The following is a 23706-nucleotide window of genomic DNA, read 5'->3' on the forward strand; positions in this document are numbered from 1 at the left end:
GTCTTGTTGTTTTTGTCTCTCTGTCCAATCATCCTTTTTTTCTCTTTCTATTCCCTCCTGCTCCGACCCGGCTGCACCAAATGATAATATAAATACATTTAATAAAGTCAAATACAGATAAGGCAACAAAAGAGGTATCCTACACTTCTCTTTTGTAAAGTAAATCTGAACAGCCGATATGGGCATCTACATCAACTATATGATTTGCCTGAGAAGCTGGACAGGACAAAAAAAAATAAAAAAATAAATTAAAAAAATAAAAAATGTGACAAATTATTGACTATCCACTTAAGTCGCTAAATGGCAGGACAATGACGATACTCCCAGAGATGAGTGCCATGTACACAACTCGCTGCCTAAAGCGAGTAGACAACATCCTGAAGGACAGATACCACCCAGCACATGGCCTCTTCAACCTGCTACCCTCTGGTAGGAGGTATAGATCGATTCGCGCCAGGACCACCAGAATGTCTCACAGTCTGTATCCCCAGGCTGTGAGACTGCTAAATGAACAGCCTGCCCCTTTGCTGCCCCGGACCATCTTATTACCTCACTCTTCACCACCTCAATAATTGTGCTCTGGACATTGCATTGCTGCAACATCAACATAACACCCATCAGACATCTGACTGTTCCCACCCCCACGTCCCTCTTATCGCCATCTTTGATTGAATTATTTTATTTATTTCAAACCTGCACATTACAACACACACTTTTTTTTTTTAAACATTTTGGCAGGGACATTTATGCAAGGCTTGAAAAGGGGTTGGATGAAGCAAATGCTTATAATATCCCAACCCCTCTCACTCATTCCACATTTAACATAAACAATATAATACAAGAACAATACTATACAAACAAAAACAAGAAAAGCTCCTGTACACTAACAATACAATAGTACCACTGTTACTATAAAACAAGACAAGACGAGACAAAACACACACACACACACACACACACACACACATACACACACACACAGGCCCAAACACTCTCTGACCATACACCTCTCTCCCATCGCTCTGTGCTGAGGGCATCACTCTCTTTCCTCCTCATACTTCTTCAGTACTTCTTTTTTAAACAGTCTTTTAAATGTAATCATGTTAGAACAGGTTTTTAACTCGTCCCCTAAGTTGTTCCACAGACTGACTCCACGCACTGAAATGCACATTGATTTTAAAGTTGTTCTAAATTTAGGCAAATATAATTTGTTGTTTCCTCTTAGACTGTAACTATGATGAGCATCTCTATCCTGGAATAGGTTTTGTATATTGGATGGTAGAGAGTTTTGGGATGCCCTAAACATAATTTGAGCAGTTTTAAAATTGATCACATCGTGCAGTTTAAGTTGCTTTAACTCCATGAATAGTGGATTTGAATGATGTAAGTAGTGAACATTGGACACAATCCTAATGGCCTTTTTCTGCAGAGTGACTAAAGGCTGTAGATGAGATTTATAACAATTTCCCCAGACTTCAACACAATAGTTTAGATATGACATAAATGAATGATACAATAAAAGCAGAGCATTGGTGTTCAATAAATGACATGATCTCCTCATCATTCCAACACATTTAGCAACTTTTGTCCTCAGGTAATTTATATGAGGCTTCCATGATATATTTTCATCTATTACCACTCCTAAGAATGAATTTTGTTGAACATATTCTATTGGTGTATCATCAATAACAATCCTGATGGGTATTTCACTTTTGCGATTGCTAAAGAGCATGATTTTGGTCTTCTTTAAATTGAGAGACAATTTGTTGGTATTAAACCAAGTTTTTAACTTGATCATCTCCTCAGTTACAGAGGCCAGAAGTTGCTTAACGTCGTCACCTGCACATGTAATGGTTGTGTCGTCAGCAAAGAGGATGAACTTCAGCAGTGTTGATACTTTACATATTTCATTGATATACATTATAAATAGTGTGGGTCCCAGTATCGACCCCTGGGGGACTCCACAGGTTATGTTCATGAGTGTAGATTGATGTTGGTCGATCTGAACAATCTGCTGTCTCTCATTAAAGTAGCTCTTCAGCCATTTCCCTGCCAATTCCCCTTATGCCATAGTTTTCCAGTTTGTTTACCAAAATCTGGTGATCAATGGTATCGAAAGCCTTTTGCAGGTCAATAAAAATTCCTAAAACAAATTTGTTTTTCTCGATACTATTAGTAATGTTCTCTATTAGATCACTTAAAGCTAATGAAGTTGACCTATTTTGTCGGAACCCATATTGACAATCAGATAATAATGTGTGTTTTTCAATGAAGCCACGAAGTCTATTATCAAATAATTTTTCCAAAATTTTTGACAACTGTGGCAGAAGGGAGACGGGCCGGTAATTTGTGAAGTGGTGTTTGTCTCCAGATTTGAAGATGGGGATGACTTTTGAGAGTTTCATTTGTGAAGGAAATTGTCCAAGTTGAAAAGATAAATTGCAGATGTATGTGAATGGTTTGATGATTTCTTCCGCTACATTCCGGACCGTCCTCATGTCGAGGTCATAAATGTCACGTGATGTTTTGTTCTTGCTTTTATGAATAATCTCTAAAACTTCCTTTTCGACAGTCGGAGTAAGGAACATCGAGTAAGGATTTTTTCCAATAAGTTCCATAGGCTGTACATCATTAATTGGGATTTTTTTTGCCAGCTCAGGCCCAACTTTAACAAAAAACATATTGAAGCCGTCAGCAATCATCTTCTTGTCACTTATGATTTGGTCGTTCTCAACAAAAAACTCTGGATAACAAGGACTGTTTGAACCATGCCCAATAATTGTATTTAATACCTTCCAAATTCCCTTTATATCACTTTTCTTTTGGATTAATAGTTTGGTGGTGTATTCTTTTCTGCTTGCTCTTAATATGCTGGTTAATTTATTTTTATATGTTTTGTACTTTTGTTCTGTTTCTATGGTTTGATGCCTAAAAAAAGTCCTATATAAATAATTTTTCTTTTTGCAAGCGTTCGCAAGCCCTTTAGTTATCCATGGAGTTTTTGTGGAGTTAGTTATAGTGCATTTTTTGATGGGGCAGTGTGTATCATAAAGTGAGAAAAAAATGTCATGAAATAAATTATAAGCTGCATTTATATCTGACGTTTGAAAAACAGAATCCCAGTTGTGTTTTGCTAAATCATTCTTTAGTGCTGTTAATGATCTTTCTGTTGTGTCTCTACGATAATATTCACTATTTACAGGTTTGGATGTTTTGCAGTTAATATTATACACCATGAACACGGGTAAATGATCACTGACGTCACTCACTAACAAGCCTCCAGTTACAGTCTGATCTACAATGTTACAAAATATGTTGTCAATAAGTGTCGTGCTGTGTGTTGTGATTCTAGTGGGTCGTGTGATCAGTGGGAATAAGCCCATGGAGAACATGGTGTCAATACATTTTGCTGTGTGTTTGTGTTTATTAGGATTCAAAAGGTTGATATTAAAGTCACCACATACTATATATTTTTTGTTTCTCTTAAATAATTTTTCCATCCATTCATTAAATATTTTTAAGTCGGATCCTGGTGTTCTATAAATGCAGCTTACAATAATGTGTTTCCTATTTGAAAATGATAATTCTACAGTGACGCATTCGAAGAGTTCCTCAACAGTTAAACACATATCAGTTACAATACTACAGCTGATATTTTTGTCCACATACAGAGCCACACCTCCTCCTCTCTTATTTTTACGGTTGGTGCAAAACATTTCATACCCATTTAATTCAAACTCATTACTTGTATTCTCATTCATCCATGTCTCTGAAATACCTATAATATTAAATGGAGATTTGAACTGATTCAAATAGTCCTGGATATCATCAAAATGAGAGTATAGACTCCTGCTATTAAAATGTACTAGAGATATGTTTTTATCTTGCATAAATGTTTTATCAAATGTGACGTCAGTATAATATAAACAATCATTGTTGGTGTTTTGAGGAGCATTTCTATCTGGATCCATTTCGCTCATAAATCTTTGTGATTTGTAGTTGATGTGGTCTGGACTGGCATGGGCAAAACAGTTCCACCCCTCCAAGAAAACCATCGCCTTTGTCAGAGCTGGGGACACGCCAACTCCTGCTAGGAAAACATCAGCAGGCATCCTGACGTCTGCAAAAGACTGGCAGTTGTTGGTGGACCTTGAAAACCAGCTGAAGTTCCCCAGCCATATCGCAGTCACCACCCTGCGACCAGACATTGTCCTTGTGTCTGAGTCCACCAAACAAGCTGTGCTGCTGGAGCTGACAGTCCCGTGGGAAGATCGCCTGGAAGAAGCCTTCGAGAGGAAGCTCTCCAAGTATGCAGGACTGGTCAGCGACTGTCAGCAGGCTGGTTGGAGAGCAAGGTGTTTCCCTGTGGAGGTTGGATGTAGAGGATTTGCAGCCCGTTCCTTGGTCAGAGCCTTCAGCAGTTTGGGCATCGATGGAGAGAGAAAGAGGAGAGCCATCCGCAGTACCACCGAAGCGGCGGAAAGGGCCTTGAGATGGTTGTGGCTCAAAAGAGGAGATCCTTGGAGTCATGGTAGCTAGCGAGCCGTCTGGACACAAGCCGGGGGATTTGATCACCCCCGGTTGGGTCGCTTGGAGGAGGGCGTATGACCAGTTGAGAGACCCGAAACGCCCGGTGAATCCAAGAGGTCACTGAGGATGTGTCCAGACTAAGCATCAGTAGATGTATGTACACAGTGGTCTGAGAAACTGATCGATTCCAAATTGTGGGAGTTTATCAAATCTTCATTCTCCTCTATTTCAGAGGAGAATTCACTATCAGAACTATCCATATAGTGTTATTTCAGAAACATGAAAGGAAGAAGAGGGTGTGTGATCATGGTCAGATAAATCATTCCTCTGTTCATGAAACATGAACAAGAGAAGAGGGCATATGGTCAAAGACTGTGGGCCACAGACACACAACACAAACATGCACACAACTGGACCATTCAAGCAAACACATAAACAATCTCTCATCCACACACACACAAACATACACTCGTACACTGCAGGCAATAAAATAAACATGGAAAACAAAAAAACAAAACAAAACAAAAAGCTCCCCCCAAGAGCTACTAAATATCCAATTGCAAAAGTAAAAAACTAAAGAAGTAATATTAACAAAAATATGCACACACATACACATACACATATATACAGGTAAAAGCCAGTAAATTAGAATATTTTGAAAAACTTGATTTATTTCAGTAATTGCATTCAAAAGGTATAACTTGTACATTATATTTATTCATTGCACACAGACTGATGCATTCAAATGTTTATTTCATTTAATTTTGATGATTTGAAGTGGCAACAAATGAAAATCCAAAATTCCGTGTGTCACAAAATTAGAATATTACTTAAGGCTAATACAAAAAAGGGATTTTTAGAAATGTTGGCCAACTGAAAAGTATGAAAATGAAAAATATGAGCATGTACAATACTCAATACTTGGTTGGAGCTCCTTTGGCCTCAATTACTGCGTTAATGCGGCGTGGCATGGAGTCGATGAGTTTCTGGCACTGCTCAGGTGTTATGAGAGCCCAGGTTGCTCTGATAGTGGCCTTCAACTCTTCTGCGTTTTTGGGTCTGGCATTCTGCATCTTCCTTTTCACAATACCCCACAGATTTTCTATGGGGCTAAGGTCAGGGGAGTTGGCGGGCCAATTTAGAACAGAAATACCATGGTCCGTAAACCATGCACGGGTAGATTTTGCGCTGTGTGCAGGCGCCAAGTCCTGTTGGAACTTGAAATCTCCATCTCCATAGAGCAGGTCAGCAGCAGGAAGCATGAAGTGCTCTAAAACTTGCTGGTAGACGGCTGCGTTGACCCTGGATCTCAGGAAACAGAGTGGACCGACACCAGCAGATGACATGGCACCCCAAACCATCATCCAACCATGCACATTTTGCATTTCCTTTGGAAATCGAGGTCCCAGAGTCTGGAGGAAGACAGGAGAGGCACAGGATCCACGTTGCCTGAAGTCTAGTGTAAAGTTTCCACCATCAGTGATGGTTTGGGGTGCCATGTCATCTGCTGGTGTCGGTCCACTCTGTTTCCTGAGATCCAGGGTCAACGCAGCCGTCTACCAGCAAGTTTTAGAGCACTTCATGCTTCCTGCTGCTGACCTGCTCTATGGAGATGGAGATTTCAAGTTCCAACAGGACTTGGCGCCTGCACACAGTGCAAAATCTACCCGTGCCTGGTTTACGGACCATGGTATTTCTGTTCTAAATTGGCCCGCCAACTCCCCTGACCTTAGCCCCATAGAAAATCTGTGGGGTATTGTGAAAAGGAAGATGCAGAATGCCAGACCCAAAAACGCAGAAGAATTGAAGGCCACTATCAGAGCAACCTGGGCTCTCATAACACCTGAGCAGTGCCAGAAACTCATCGACTCCATGCCACGCCGCATTAACGCAGTAATTGAGGCAAAAGGAGCTCCAACCAAGTATTGAGTATTGTACATGCTCATATTTTTCATTTTCATACTTTTCAGTTGGCCAACATTTCTAAAAATCCCTTTTTTGTATTAGCCTTAAGTAATATTCTAATTTTGTGACACATGGAATTTTGGATTTTCATTTGTTGCCACTTCAAATCATCAAAATTAAATGAAATAAACATTTGAATGCATCAGTCTGTGTGCAATGAATAAATATAATGTACAAGTTACACCTTTTGAATGCAATTACTGAAATAAATCAAGTTTTTCAAAATATTCTAATTTACTGGCTTTTACCTGTACATATATATACACATGCATATCATACATGCATGAGGTATGGAAAGTATCACATATTTAATATGGAACAACTTCAAAATGCAAAAATAGTTTCCTAAATAATTCCCATTCATCACACCATATGCATAGTTAGGTTCGGATATCAAACAGAAACAAATAAAAATAAAACTCTTATGTATCTTCTGTGTACAAAATAATATTGTGGTTTAGTGAAAAACAGAAAAAAGAAAAAACAGTCACGTGGCAACATGACGCGTCAACAACCCAGGAAGTAAACAGATCCATGCCTGTCTCCTGCTCAGAAGCACTGCGATGAAAAAGTCTCATTGAAGAAAAATCTAACAAAAATAGTCTTACCAAGTGTCGTATGTCCATGTCTCTGTGTGAGTACCCCCAAGTTCAGTGGAGTTTACGAGGCTGCGGAGATGAACTTTTCAGCCTCTGCTGGATTGTCAAAAAAGTGTTGTTGGGAGCCTTTGGAGAGTTTGATAGTTGCTGGATAGATGAGAAAGGCTTCAAAACCAGCTTTCCGAGCGCTGTACATAGTGGAGTAGCAGGGTCGTCTCAGCTTGGCCGTCACGTCACTGTAGTCCGGGGCAAAGCGAACGGAGTTACCGGAGAGCTGAAGAGGAACTTTCCTAGCCTCCTTCAGGATGCGGTCCCTATCCGTGTACCTCAGACACTTAACAATCATCGCCCTGGGACGGGGAGATTGTCGCGGGGGGCCGATGCGATGGGCCCGCATGAGCTCCGGAGGATTTGCAGCCAAGGCAGGGAACCACTTGGGGATGTTGGCGGCCAGGTAAGACAGCGCGTTATTTCCTTCTTCGCCTTCTTTGATGTTGATGATTCTAATGTTATCCCTCCTGTTTCTGTCCTCAAGATCTATCATTCTTTTCCTCAATCTTCGTGAGCATGCTGGTGAAATTGAGCATAGCGTCCTTATTGCTCTGGACACGTGTTTCAATAGAAGACACTTCATTGCGGACAGATTCTATATCGGCAGCGTGCTTAGATAAAGTATCTTGAATTGTACCAAGTTGATCCTCCAATCGCTGGAATCGCTTTTGGGATCTATCCTCAGCCTCATTGAAAAATTTCCTGAGTAAAGTCTCAAGATAGGCCTCAGTGACGACAGGTGTTTGAGACGAGGACGATCCCGACTCCATTGTTGCCCTTTTCATTAAACTTTTGTAACGGGTGTGCAACAAATAAGGAAAGCGTTGTTCGTAAATGAAAAAATTATGGCAGAAATCCAAGTAGCTTAGAGTTTTTTAGAGCATGCACAGGGGAGCTTCAGTTTTTGACGTGCTCTACTCCGCCATCTTGAGTATATAGTCCGGAAAACACCGGACTATATACATATATAGCATTGTCTTCCTCCATCCATCCATCCATCTTCTTCCGCTTATCCGAGGTCGGGTCGCGGGGGCAGCAGCCTAAGCAGGGAAGCCCAGACTTCCCTCTCCCCAGCCACTTCGTCCAGCTCCTCCCGGGGGATCCCGAGGCGTTCCCAGGCCAGCCGGGAGACATAGTCTTCCCAACGTGTCCTGGGTCTTCCCCGTGGCCTCCTACCGGTCGGACATGCCCTAAACACCTCCTTAGGGAGGCGCTCAGGTGGCATCCTGACCAGATGACCGAACCACCTCATCTGGCTCCTCTCGATGCGGAGGAGCAGCGGCTTTACTTTGAGCTCCCCCCGGATGACAGAGCTTCTCACCCTATCTCTAAGAGAGAGCCCCGCCACCCGGCGGAGGAAACTCATTTCGGCCGCTTGTACCCGTGATCTTGTCCTTTCGGTCATAACCCAAAGCTCATGACCATAGGTGAGGATGGGAACGTAGATCGACCGGTAAATTGAGAGCTTTGCCTTCCGGCTCAGCTCCTTCTTCACCACAACGGATCGATACAGCGTCCGCATTACTGAAGACGCCGCACCGATACGCCTGTCGATCTCACGATCCACTCTTCCCTCACTCGTGAACAAGACTCCGAGGTACTTGAACTCCTCCACTTGGGGCAAGATCTCCTCCCCAACCCGGAGATGGCACTCCACCCTTTTCCGGGCGAGAACCATGGACTCGGACTTGGAGGTGCTGATTCTCATCCCAGTCGCTTCACACTCAGCTGCGAACCGATCCAGTGAGAGCTGAAGATCCTGGCCAGATGAAGCCATCAGGACCAAATCATCTGCAAAAAGCAGAGACCTAATCCTGCAGCCACCAAACCGGATCCCCTCAACGCCTTGACTGCGCCTAGAAATTCTGTCCATAAAAGTTATGAACAGAATCGGTGACAAAGGGCAGCATTGTCTTCCTGACAATGCTAAAATGTAAACTACTGTCAGCCTGCACATCAATGCAGTTTCTATGCCGCTGGACAAAGCTCAAACAAAATCTCGTTGACATGTATGACTTAAGTGTTATTACGACAATGACAATAAAGGAATTGATTGATTGAGTGTTAAATATCTTAAAATGTGTTTTGTGGCAATTCCAACATTGACCACAGCGTCAGTTGCTATGTAGAGTGGCGCTTTCCATCATTTTCAGCAGACTGCATTGCAAAACGTTTACCCCCCCCCCCCGTCTCTCTCTCTGTTACGGGAGATCCACCAAGGATTGGGGCCATGTGAATCCCTACTATTGTCCTTGTGGTACACATTGGACTGTGAGACCTCGGGTACTAGATTGTGTGCTGGTATGACAATAAAGTTCCTTGAATCCGTAGTATCACCGACATATGTTGATTGAACACACCCAACATATTCAACATATCTACATGTATTAATGTCGCCATGTTCACCTCGTGTGTCCGACTTGGCAACAACAATTTTGCAAGCGCCGTCGAAATGTGAGGAAAGCAAGTACTCACTGGATTCGGGGTCCGAGTTGCCATCTCCCTCGGTGCGGCTGTTAGGTGATGTCTGCTCGTAGTACTCCTCCTGGGGGAAGCTCAGCGGGAGACCCTGGGAGGTGCTGGCCGTGCTGCTCGGCTCCGGATCTCCCAGTCCGCTGTCACTGCAGCTCTCCTGGGAACCGTTCGGGAGATGGAAAGTCACGCGGCGCTGGGTCTGGAAACAACAAGGACGATTCAATAAAAGCTGAGCTTTATTCTCTAACACTCCATCATAAAGGAGCAGCGAGCGATACGTAGTTTTTGTACAAAACCCAAAACCAGTGAAGTTGGCATGTTGTGTAAAATGTAAATAAAAACAGAATACACAGATTTGCAAATCATTGTCAACTTATATTCAATTGAATAGACTGCAAAGACAAGATATGTAATGTTCGAACTGAGAAACTACATTTTTTTGGTGCAAATACTCCTTAACATAATTTAAAGGCAGCAACACATTGCAAAAAAGTTGGCACAGGGGCATTTTTACCACTGTGTTTCATGGCCTTTCCTTTTAACAACACTCAGTAAACGTTTGGGAACCGAGGAGACACATTTTTAAAGCTTTTCAGGTGGAATTATTTCCCATTCTTGCTTGATGTACAGTCATACTTGCGAACCTTGAGACCTCCAATTTCGGGAGGAGGGGGGGGGGGGGCGTGGTTGTGGGCGTGGTTAAGAGGGGAGGAGTATATTTACAGTTAAAATTCACCAAGTCAAGTATTTCATATATATACAGTATATATATATACAGTGTATATATATATATATATATATATATATATATATATATATATATATATATATATATATATATATATATATATACATACATGTATATATATATATATATCCTGAAAATATGCAAACAAAACTGTTTAAATAATTGATTCTTCAAACTTGCATAAATAAATCTTAAGGAATATAACATAACTTGGCTTCTGAGAGCTTCAAAATGTAATGAATAAAATGCTAAAGTTGTTGATAAACAAGCAATTATTTTAATAATTAAATATGGTCATTTTAAATGAATTATTATGATCATTTAAAATTTATTATTTCAAATATGTTTATTTTAATGTATAATTATATGGCTGGGTGTAATAAGGAGTCAGAAAAAAGGCTGTCCTCACTCAGGTCCGCATGGAGCTGGAGGGGGCATGGCTTCCGGCTGAAAATCGGGAGATTTTCGGGAGAGGCGCTGAATTTCAGGAGTCTCCCGGAAAATTCAAGAGGGTTGGCAAGTATGTGTACAGCTTAAGTTGTGGTATTTTAGGCTTCATAATGCACCACACATTTTCAATGGGAGACAGGTCTGGACTACAGGCAGGCCAGTCTAGTACCCGCACTCTTTTACTATGAAGCTACGCTGTTGTAACATGTGGCTCGGCATTGTCTTGCTGAAATAAGCAGGGGCGTCCATGAAAAAGCCGTTGCTCCAAAACATATATGTACCTTTCAGCATTAATGGTGCCTTCACAGATGTGTAAGTTACCCATGCCTTGGGCACTAATACACCCCCATACCATCACAGATGCTGGCTTTTGAACTTTGTGCCTATAACAATCCGGATGGTTCTTTTCCTCTTTGGTCCGGAGGACACGACGTCCACGGTTTCCGAAAACAATTTGACATGTGGACTCGTCAGACCACAGAACACTTTCACACGTGGCATCAGTTCATCTCAGATGAGCTCAGGCTCAGCGAAGCATTTCTGGGTGTTGTTGATAAATGGCTTTGGCTTTGCATAGTAGAGTTTTAACTTGCACTTACAGATGTAGCAACAAACTGTAGTTACTGACAGTGGTTTTCTGAAGTGTTCCTGAGCCCATGTGGCGATATGCTTTACACACTGATGTCCCTTTTTAGTGCAGTACCGCCTGAGGGATCGAAGGTCATGGGCATTACATGGGCAACTTACTCAGTGGCCTAGTGGTTAGAGTGTCCGCCCTGAGATCGGTAGGTTGTGAGTTCAAACCCTGGCCGATTCACACCAAAGACTATAAAAATGGGACCCATTACCTCCCTGCTTGGCACTCAGCATCAAGGGTTGGAATTGAGGGTTAAATCACCAAATATTGTTCCAGGCCTGGCCTAGGCTGCTGCCCACTGCTCCCCTCACCTCCCAGGGAGTGAACAAGGGGATGGGTCAAATGCAGAGGACACATTTCACCACACCTAGTGTGTTTGTGACAATCATTGGTACTTTAACTTTAACTTTAATGTTGGTTTTCTGCCTTGCCGCTTACGTGCAGTGATTTTTCCAGATTCTCTGAACCTTTTGATGATACTACGGACCGTAGATGGTGAAATTCCATAATTTCTTGCAATAGCTGGTTGAGAAATGTTGTTCTTGAACTGTTGGACAATTTGCTCACGCATTTGTTCACAAAGTGGTGACCCTCGCCCCATCCTTGTTTGTGAATGACTGAGCATTTCATAGAAGCTGCTGTCTATCTGAGGTGGCGACTTGTCCAGGGTGTACCCCGCCTTCCCCCCGATTGTAGCTGAGATAGGCTCCAGCGCCCCCGCGACCCCAAAGGGAATAAGCGGTAGAAAATGGATGGATGGATGATTGAATACCCAACCATGGCACCCACCTGTTCCCAATTAGCCTGTTCACCTGTGGGATGTTCCAAATAAGTGTTTGATGAACATTCCTCAACTTTCTCAGTCTTTTTTGCCACTCGTGCCAGCTTTTTTTAAGCATATTGCAGGCATCAAATCCCAAATGAGCTAATATTTGCGAAAAATAACAAAGCTTACCAGTTGGAATGTTGAATATTTTGTCTTTTGTCTTCTATTCAATTGAATATAGGTTGAAAGGGATTTGCAAATCATTGTATTCTGTTTTTATTTAGCATTTACACAACGTGCCAACTTCACTTGTTTTGGGTTTTGTACTTTTTCTGAAGCATTTAGCACTACTTGCTTTTTAAAGGTGCAGTATTTGTTGAAGAACTAGTACAATAACTTACTAAAGTGTGCCAGTTCTATTAGTATATTGACAAGTACTTTGCTCTTCCTGTACGCACCCGTTTAGTAATTCAATGCGATCTCTCTGCCGGTGGAGAAAATATAGGCATACCAATTCCACGCAAGAATAATCAGCATGGGCAGCAGGAACAACAAGGCTTGTTTATGGTTGAATGAGCAAAGTGAGGAAGCGTTTGCAAGGGAAACCCCTGCAAATGTTGTGACAGAGCATGACATTTTAACACAACGCCGGGTATGTCATCATCACCGGCTTCAATCTATACCAAGACATCATTTTAGGTCACCTAGTAGGACCCCTTTAATCCGTGGTAATATAGGCAGGTATTTTTAAAGTTGAGAAACCGAAACGTTGTGATAAAATTCCTCCTAAAAAAAGACAGTAGCGATTTCATGCTTGTTTTCTAACTCATATTTTGACTCGGGGGCCACATTGAGAGAAAAAAATGTGTCTTGGGGGGCCAACGTGTATGTGTGTATAAATGATATATACACATTTAGCTGTAAAAATCTGCTGTACAGTATGTTTGGGTCCCTTTTTTTAAGCATTTATGAACACTAATACCAAAAGTCACAATGTCCGATAGAATTGTAAAAAAGTTATGTTAGACCACCTCGAAAAAAGGGAATGGAATTTTACAGTTTTTTCACTGAATGGGAGAACCAAAATGTACATTAAAATAAAGAAAGTAGGATTTACAATATTCACTATGAACAATAAAATATTGAATATTAACAACATTTGACCATCGCTACTCTTTTACGTGGGATTTACAATATTAACTATGAACAATAAAACACTGAATATTAACAACAAATGAACATTGCTACTATTTTACGTGGGATTTACAATATTAACTATGAACAATAAAACACTGAATATTAACCACATATGAACATTGCTCCTCTTTTACCTGGGATTAACAAAATTAACTATGAACAAGAAAACACTGAATATTAACAACATATGAACATCGCTACTCTTTTACGTGGGATTTACAATACTAACTATGAACAATAAAACACTGAATATTAACAGCATATGAACATTGCTACTCTTTTACCTGGGATTTACAATATTAACTATGAACAATAAAACACTGAATATTAACAATTTATGAACATCGCTCCTTTTTTACTTCTCAGACCAGCTCCTCGATGGACATAATTTACAATCAAGCAAAACACAACAACAATGTAACAAACAGAAAATTAAAATAAATAAAATGGGATTTACAATATTAACTATGAACAATAAAACATTGAATATTAACAACATATGAACATCGCTACTCTTTTAAGTGGGATTTACAATACTAACTAGGAACAATAAAACACTGAATATTAACAGCATATGAACATTGCACCTCTTTTACCTGGGATTTACAATATTGACCTTGAACAATAAAACACTGAATATTAACAACATATGAACATCGCTCCTCTTTTACTTCTCAGACTAGCTCCTCGATGGACATCTTTTACAATCAAGCAAAACACAAAATGTAACAAACAGCAAAATATGAATGCAAACGGTAATTAGCACCTACAATAAGATACATTATCACTTTTATTCAGACATTTGTTGTATAAATTTGCTTCCGCATCTGTTTCTGACACATGCATTAGGAGTGACAGATTGTTTGGTAAACGTACAGCATGTTCTATATGTTATAGTTATTTGAATGACTCTTACCATAACATGTTACGTTAACATACCAGGCACGTTCTCAGTTGGTTATTTATGCCTCATATAACGTACACGTATTCAGCCTGTTGTTCACTATTCTTTATCTATTTTAAATTGCCTTTCAAATGTCTATTCTTGGTGTTGGGTTTTATCGAATCAATTTCCCCAAAAAATGGGCCTTATACTCCAGTGCGACTTATATACTGTATGTTTTTTTCCTTCTTTATTATGCATTTTCAGTCTTGCCTCTGGTGAGGACGGTCACATTTTTCTCCGCTCCCTCCTTCCCAGCTTGCTCTCTTCGTTTTGTCTGTCTGAACTTTTTTGAAGCCTCTTTCTTTGCGCTGTCCTCATATCTAAACATCAAACATGGATATGATCGGCTGGACTCTCGACGCAATTGACAAAGTCTTTTCGACAAGGAAAAGAGGTTCGGGGGAGCCTGGCTGCCCTGATGGAACCATTGCTGCGAGGTACGTGGGAGACTCCTGGGATAAATGGAGAATCATGTGCCTCTCAGTCCTTTCCATCGAGGACGTGGAAGACATCTACCTATTTGAAACCGTGATCGCGGGGCACCTGCTAATTGGGCTGGGCATTGCTCTGGTGTATCGGAAGACGATGGCAGCCACTCAAGGAGCCCAAAGGCTTTTCGTCGCAATGGAAGGATTGGGCAGGGCTGTGGGAACACAGACCGCGGCGATTTCTGATCTGAATCGCAAGATGGATCACATCTTGGAGAAGTTTGCTGAGAAGGAGAATTGAATTGAATTTGAGAGAAACCAGCATGGACAATAAGGCAGGAAAGTCATTTTTTTCGGTCTGCTCGAAGAAAAACAACATCCTAATCTACGATTTAACTCCCTCGAATTGCCTTGACGCTGTGTTATCAGGAACAGGCTGCTCTGAAAAACACCCCCGAGGACACCTCAACGATGGACGCTTTTGACCTCCCTTTTTCTCAACAAGCACCTGGTGTCGAACTTTGAGATCGGCCCCAGTCCACAAAAACACTTCAACATCACACCCAAGTTGATTGTTGCGAGTTTGTTGTGACTAAATGTAATGTGTTTATGTTTGTATTGCAAATTAGGTTTTTTCCCTTGGAATCAGTCTGGACCCCCTCTTGCGGATCCAGCCTTTGACTGATATTTTAATTTTTACTCTCCCCCCCTTTCCTAATATCACCTTTTTCTCACCTTTTTTTAAGGAGAGCCGTAAACATGGCTGCCCCGTCGGCGGTCTTGTCTTGTCTCCCTGTAACGTATGTCTGCTCTTAGTGGGACTGTGCCGAAAATATACTTTTCAGTTCTTATGTGTCTTGTGCATGTTAAGAATTGACAATAAATCATCGTGAATCTTCGGCCGGTGCGACTTATACTCCAAAAAATACGGTATAAATAACGACAACTAAAGATACAATAGTATTAACCGCAACATGTAAGTGCAAAAAAAAAAAACCCAACAACATTATGATTTGTACAATTTCAGAATATGCTTGTTCTATTTTTAAACAAAGAAAACTATCTGAATTTTCTTTATTTTTAAGTTATCGTGCCGTGATTTTACCAGTTTGACACCCCTGATCTAGACCCTATGTGTCCTTTATTCAAACATTTGATCACTTCAAAATAATAATTGCTATTATTAGCTGATATGAATGTAGCGCATGGGAAGTGTGGTCTAAAGGCTAAATAAATGTGAATGTGTAAAGGTAGACTGAAAGTCCCAGAGGTTCGCGGGGGAATGGACATTTTCCACAGGAAGGTGCAAGACTCTTTGATTTCTCAGGAGGTTTCCACAACATCACGCTGTGACCTTTCTTCCCCAGCTAAGGAAGAGAAGATGGCTTTATTTCACGGGCGTCTGAGAACATGTTAGTGTTTTCTCCGGAAAACAAACCCTTTACAACCGCTTATAGCATAAAAGGCGCGGCGGGTAATGGCGGCCGCTGGTTTGATTTTGCACTTTCCGTGCTTTATATCTTTTATTTGGCGTTTAACCCCGGAGAACACAAGACGCGGGAGAGGGAGAGATTGGATCTGACATTGAGGCAACGCCGGCATTGTCACAGTGATTATGCGGCGGCATGAATTCATGTCTTCACACCATTCCCTGGGTAACATCGTAATGTTTCACGCCGCCGTGCAGGGACGTAAAGAACACATAAAACGTAATTACACCCTCAGCTTCAGTTATTGCGGTGAATTTTAGTCATCCCATTATTCAACACGATAAGGGATTTTTTTTTTTTTTGTGGGCAAATCCGACTATCTTGATTTTCTCGGTTGTTATAGCAACACAAGTATATTGGAATTCAGAACATCATTAACACAACCTCCTTCCAGCTCTTAATGGGGGCAACATATTCTTACTCAACCAATATGGTGCCGAGATATCCCAGCTATTGTTTTGGATAAGAACCAATGGTCGGAGGTTGGGGTGTGGATTAAAGAAGGGCACGGTATTTTCCAAACTATAAGGCGCACTTAAAATCCTTTTTTTCCCTCAAAACCCGACAGTACGCCTTATAACCCGGTGCGCCTAATGTACGGAAAAAGTTCGGTTGAGCTTACCCACCTCAAAGCTATTTTATTTGGTACATGGTGCAATACGTGTGGCCAGTACATGGCAGTCAAACATAAGAGATACGTGTAGACTGCAATATGAGGGCAATTCGACTCAAGTAAACGACACCAACATTTATATGTGCCAGTGAAAATATAGAACATTTCACACGGCGCTAAAACAATCTATCAAAATGTTTTAGTACGACTTTGGTAAGCTATGACGCCGCACTGCTTGATGTGCTTCAACATACGCATAATATTATGGTGCGTTTCCATATGAGTTGGGAAATTGTGTTAGATGTAAATATAAACGGAATACAATGATTTGCAAATCATTTTCAACCCATATTCAGTTGAATATGCTACAAAGACAACATATTTGATGTTCAAACTGATAAACTTTTTTTTTTTTTGGCAAATAATCATTAACTTTAGAATTTGATGCTAGCAACACGTGACAAAGAAGTTGGGAAAGGTGGCAATAAATACCGATAAAGTTGAGGAATGTTCATCAAACACTTATTTGGAACATCCCACAAGGAAATTGGGAACAGGTGTGTGCCATGATTGGGTGTAAAAGTAGATTGCACGAAATGCTCAGTCATTCACAAACAAGGATGGGGCGAGGGTCACCACTTTGTCAACATATGCGTGAGCAAATTGTTGAACAGTTTAAGAAAAACCTTTCTCAACCAGCTATTGCAAGGAATTTAGGGATTTCGCCATCTACGGTCCGTAATATCAAAGGGTTCAGAAAATCTGGAGAAACCACTGCACGTAAGCAGCAAAGCCCGTGACCTTCGATCCCTCAAACCGTACTGCATCGACAAGCGACATCAGTGTGTAAAGGATATCACTACATGGGCTCAGAAACACTTCAGAAACCCACTATCAGTAACCACAGTTGGTCGCTACATCTGTAAGTGCAAGTTAAAACTCTCCTATGCAAGGCGAAAACCGTATATCAACAACACCCAGAAACGCCGTCGGCTACGCTGGGCCTGAGCTCATTTAAGATGGACTGATACAAAGTGGAAAAGTGTTCTGTGGTCTAACGAGTCCACATTTCAAATTGTTTTTGGAAACTGTGGACGTCATGTCCTCCGGACCAAAGAGGAAAAGAACCATCGGATTGTTATAGGCGCAAAGTTGAAAAGCCAGCATCTGTGATGGTATGGGGGTGTATTAGTGCCCAAGACATGGGTAACTTACACATCTGTGATGTGTAAGTTAATGCTTAATGCTGAAAGGTACATACAGGTTTTGGAGCAACATATGTTGCCATCCAAGCAACGTTACCATGGACGCCCCTGCTTATTTCAGCAAGACAATGCCAAGCCACGTGTTACATCAACGTGGCTTCATAGTAAAAGAGTGCAGGTACTAGACTGGCCTGCCTGTAGTCCAGACCTGTCTCCCATTGAAAATATGTGGCGCATTATGAAGCCTAAAATACCACAACGGAGACCCGCGGACTGTTGAACAACTTAAGCTGTACATCAAGCAAGAGTGGGAAAGAATTCCACCTGAGAAGCTTAAAAAATGTGTCTCCTCAGTTCCCAAACGTTTACTGAGTGTTGTTAAAAGGAAAGGCCATGTAACACAGTGGTGAACATGCCCTTTCCTAACTACTTTGGCACGTGTTGCAGCCTTGAAATTCTAAGTTAATTATTATTTGCAAAAAAAAAAATACGTTTATGAATTTGAACATCAAATATCTTGTCTTTGTAGTGCATTCAATTGAATATGGGTTGAAAATTATTTGCAAATCATTGTATTCTGTTTTTATTAACAACACACTTTCCCAACTCATATGGAAACAGGGTTTGTATAAGGTAAGACATATTATGTGACGTTTTGTTTCGCAATATTACGCGAAAGCAACTTTTCTTACCTTGGTACCTGCTGATCTGTATTTGGGATCCGCATAAATGCTGAAAATATTTGCGAGAAACCTGTGACTACATCATGCAGGTGTTTTTATTTTACCACCATAATGGCTTTATCATTTTGTACGTATTTTTGAAACTATGCACCATATTTTCAGGACCATAGTGATTATAAGGCGCACTGCCAATGAATGGTCTATTTTTTTAAATATTTTTTATAAATAAAGCGCACTGGATAATAGGGATAAAGGAGTCATATTATTATTATTTTTTTCTAAATGTCAAACACTTCCTTGTGGTCTTCTCTACATAACATGTAATGGTGGTTCTTTGGTCAAAATGTTGCATACATTATGTTTTACGGATCATCTTTAAGTCGCTTTTTGAGCATCTCTTAAGGATGTGCCGTTTTGTGGGCGGTCTTATATACGTGGCTCACCTTCGACAGCGTCTTCTCCCCGTCATCTATGTTGTAGCGGTGTAGCGTGCAAGGACGGGAGTGGAAGAAGTGTCAAAAGATGGAGCTAACTGTTTTAATGACATTCAGACTTTACTTAAATCAATAACGGAGCAGCATCTCCTCATCCGGAAACAACAACAAGGCCAGAAAAGTGTCCCGTGAAAAACCGTCCTACCGGAACTCTCTAATAACTAAAGTTTCTTGGTTGAAAAATGTAAACTCACTACATCGGTATGTTTTAGCACTTTCATGGCGACTTTACTGACAGATATAAGTAAGAACTTTACACTACTTTATATTAGAAATGGCAACAGCAGAGGATTAATGTCCCATAACAAGAAGAAGCACATCAACTACGCCGTCGGTACGGACTACAAAGGCAGACGCTCGCAATTTTTCAGGATTTATGCAGATCCCAAATACAGATCAGCAGGTACCAGAAGGTAAGAAAAGTTGATTTTGCATAATATTGCGAAATAAAACGCCAGATAATAGGTCTTACCTTAAACACACACCATAATAAAATCTCGTATGTTGAAGCACATCAAGCGGTGCGGCTTTATAGCTTACCAAAGTCGTACTAAAACATTTTGATAGATTTTTGAGTGCCGTGTGTAACGTTCTTTATTTTCAATGGAACATATACAAGGTTGGTGTTGTTTACTTAAAAGCCTACTGAAACCCACTACTACCGACCACGCAGTCTGATAGTTTATATATCAATGATGAAATCTTAAAATTGCAATACATGCCAATACGGCCGGGTTAGCTTACTAAAGTGCAATTTTAAATTTCGCACAAAATATCCTGCTGAAAACGTCTCGGTATGATGACGTCAGCGCGTGACATCACGGATTGTAGAGGACATTTTGGGACAGCATGGTGGCCAGCTATTAAGTCGTCTGTTTTCATCGCAAAATTTCACAGTATTCTGGACATCTGTGTTGGTGAATCTTTTGCAATTTGTTCAATGAACAATGGAGACAGCAAAGAAGAAAGCTGTAGGTGGGAAGCGGTGTATTGCGGCCGACTGCAGCAACACAAACACAGCCGGTGTTTCATTGTTTACATTTCCGGAAGATGACAGTCAAGCATTTGCCTGTGGAGAACTGGGACAACAGGGACTCTTACCAGGAGGGCTTTGAGTTGGATGTGCAGACGCGGTACCGTGAGTACGCATGCAGCTGCGGCTTCCAAACATTTGATCGCTTGTGCGTGCCGCTATGTGCATGTCACGTACGTAACTTTGGGGACTTTGGGGAAATATATGTGCTGTATGAACTTTGGGGAGGTGAACGGTACTTTGGGTTGTGGGATTGAGTGTGTTGTGCAGGTGTTTGAGTTGTATTGGCGGGTTATATGGACAGGGGGGGGGGGGGGTGTTTGTTATGCGGGATTAATTTGTGGCATATTAAATATAAGCCTGGTTGTGTTGTGGCTAATAGAGTATATATATATGTCTTGTGTTTATTTACTGTTTTAGTCATTCCCAGCTGAATATCAGGTCCCACCCGCCTCTCACAGCATCTTCCCTATCTGAATCGCTCCCACTGCCCTCTAGTCCTTCACTCTCACTTTCCTCATCCACAAATCTTTCATCCTCGCTCAAATTAATGGGGAAATTGTCGCTTTCTCGGTCCGAATCGCTCTCGCTGCTGGTGGCCATGATTGTAAACAATGTACAGATGTGAGGAGCTCCACAACCTGTGACGTCACGCTACTCGTCTGCTACTTCCGGTGCAGGCAAGGCTTTTTCATCAGCGACCAAAATCGTCGATGTTCTCTACTAAATCCTTTCAGCAAAAATATGGCAATATCGCAAAATGATCAAGTATGACACATAGAATGGACCTGCTATCCCCGTTTAAATAAGAAAATCGCATTTCAGTAGGCCTTTAAGTCATATTGCCATCCGAATGCAGTCTACACGTATCTCTTATGTTTGACTGCCATCTACTGGTCACACTTATTACACCATGTACCAAATAAAATTGCTTTGAGGTTGGTAAGCAAAACCAGAATTGTTCCTTACATTAGGCGCACCGGGTTTTGAGAAAATAAAAATTATTTATAGTCCAAAAAATACGGTACTTTTGAGTGCCTGCAGCGAAAATGAAGAATGTCTGCCAAAATATGTCCAGTTCCTTTCTCTCCTCCGGCATTAAGCCAGAGGAGTTAAAGCACTCGCACCTTGTCGGCTAAATCCTATAGCTGCATGTGCCGTCAATCCCGGGGCTTTCAGTACGTCTAAATATCAGCTGGTTCTCAAACAGCATTGACAGGTGTTTCTCAAATGAGCGGAGCGTGCACACAGACGCTGAGAACCAGGTTTCCGGCTTAAGAGTGAGCCCACTTACGTAGTCTTGGCAGCACTACAAAAAGCATTCTTCCTCTCCACCTGATTCTAATTATTGGAAACGTGTTTCAGCAATGGCATCCAGAATCTATTAGAACAAACAGCTGTCTGTGACAATTAGGCCATAATCATGTTGCATAAAGGAAAGTATTCCATTGTAAAGTGCACTTTCTTCCTGCCTATTCAAGCTGGAGCCGAGTGATTAGGAAGGATAATTAGATTTTGACGACACCGGGCGTTGTAATATTAATGACAATAAATGCCGTTAATGAGCCTCAAATGAATGTTTTGCCGTGAAAGGTGAATACAACATTCATATTCAATGAAAAGCATTTAAATGCAAAAAACACATAGATTCACAGAGAAGTCAAGGTGAGTGTTTTACTAAGCGCTATCACTTATTTAAAGAAGCTGCCAGAAATCCATAAAGCAAAGACAGGCTGTGGTAAGAGATATCAAGACCAAACAAAGCCTGTTCAGCCAGATAAAACAGTGCCTTGAGAAGTATGTACACAGAGATAAAATGAACAGGAGCGTGTGTGTGCCAAGTTCTGCCACGGAACAGGCCGGCCAATCCAGAACATTCCCTCCGGTTGCGCACCGGGGCAAAAAGCAGACGGGGCTGGATCCGAGGGTTACCGGATTAGAGGTTCGGTATATTTCGCTTTGGGCCGCTTGTTGCCCTCCGAGGTGGAAGCGTGGTTGGCGGTAAACTTTCTAAACTCAAACGAGCACGAGACGGAAATCATTTTGACTCAAAAATCAAACAGAATGCTCCCCCCAGTGACCTGGACCCCCTGATGCCTTATTTCAAACCCACAGTCACAAATCTTGGTTTTAAGTTTGACAATCGACATCGACATCGAAGCCTTTCAGCAAAAATGTTTATCAGTTTTATCTTTTAAGGACTGAGTGGTTTATTCCATGCTTTTATTTCATCACATTTGGACTACTGGAACTCCCTCTATGTTGGAATGAACCAGGACTCAAAATGATTTAACAGGCACTAAAAAACATGAACACATTTTAGCATCCCTTCACTGACTCCCACTTCATTTTAATATATTGTTGTTTGTTTTTAAATCTCTTAACGGATTAGCGCCACAATATATGGTCAGACTTTTTGAAAATGTACACCACCACAAGGTCTCTGAGGTCAGCTGATACAATACACCTCTGTATCCCAACAAGATACACCTGTATCCCAACACTACACACCTGTATCCCAACACTACACACCTGTATCCCAACAAGATACACCTGTATCCCAACACTACACACCTGTATCCCAACAATGCACACCTGTATCCCAACACTACACACCTGTATCCCAACAATACACACCTGTATCCCAACAAGATAAACCTGTATCCCAACACTACACACCTGTATCCCAACAATGCACACCTGTATCCCAACACTACACACCTGTATCCCAACAATGCACACCTGTATCCCAACAATGCACACCTGTATCCCAACAATGCACACCTGTATCCCAATAATACACACCTGTATCCCAACAATACACACCTGTATCCCAACAATGCACACCTGTATCCCAACAATGCACACCTGTATCCCAACAATACACTCCTTTATCCCAAAAATAGACACATGTATCTAACAATATACACCTGTATCTCAACAATATACACCTGTATCCCAACAATGCACACCTGTATTCCAACAATGCACACCTGTATCCCAACAATACACTCCTTTATCCCAAAAATAGACACATGAATCTAACAATATACACCTGTATCCCAACAATATACACCTGCATCCAAACAGTATACACCTGTATCCCAACAATATACACCTGTATACCAACAATACACTCCTTTATCCCAAAAATAGACACATGTATCTAACAATATACACCTGTATCTCAACAATATACACCTGAAACCCAACAATACACTCCTTTATCCCAAAAATAGACACATGTATCTAACAATATACACCTGTATCTCAACAATATACACCTGTATCCCAACAATACACTCCTTTATCCCAAAAATAGACACATGTATCTAACAATATACACCTGTATCTCAACAATATACACCTGTATCCCAACAATACACACCTGTATCC

At 41.2% G+C, this 23706-nt stretch overlaps 1 protein-coding gene across 1 annotated transcript in view; it reads right to left on the bottom strand.

The window, feature by feature from the left end:
• The window catches only part of pcdh11 (protocadherin 11), a 624709-nt gene that overhangs the window by 220776 nt on the left and 380227 nt on the right, over positions 1-23706 (bottom strand). The window contains exon 5 of the mRNA XM_061930581.2: positions 9621-9819. Coding sequence (XP_061786565.1) covers positions 9621-9819 — 199 coding nt within the window. The remainder of the gene's footprint in view (positions 1-9620; positions 9820-23706) is intronic.

This window comes from Nerophis lumbriciformis, linkage group LG36 (genome assembly GCF_033978685.3).
Source record: "Nerophis lumbriciformis linkage group LG36, RoL_Nlum_v2.1, whole genome shotgun sequence".
In the NCBI taxonomy this organism is placed as follows: domain Eukaryota; kingdom Metazoa; phylum Chordata; class Actinopteri; order Syngnathiformes; family Syngnathidae; genus Nerophis; species Nerophis lumbriciformis.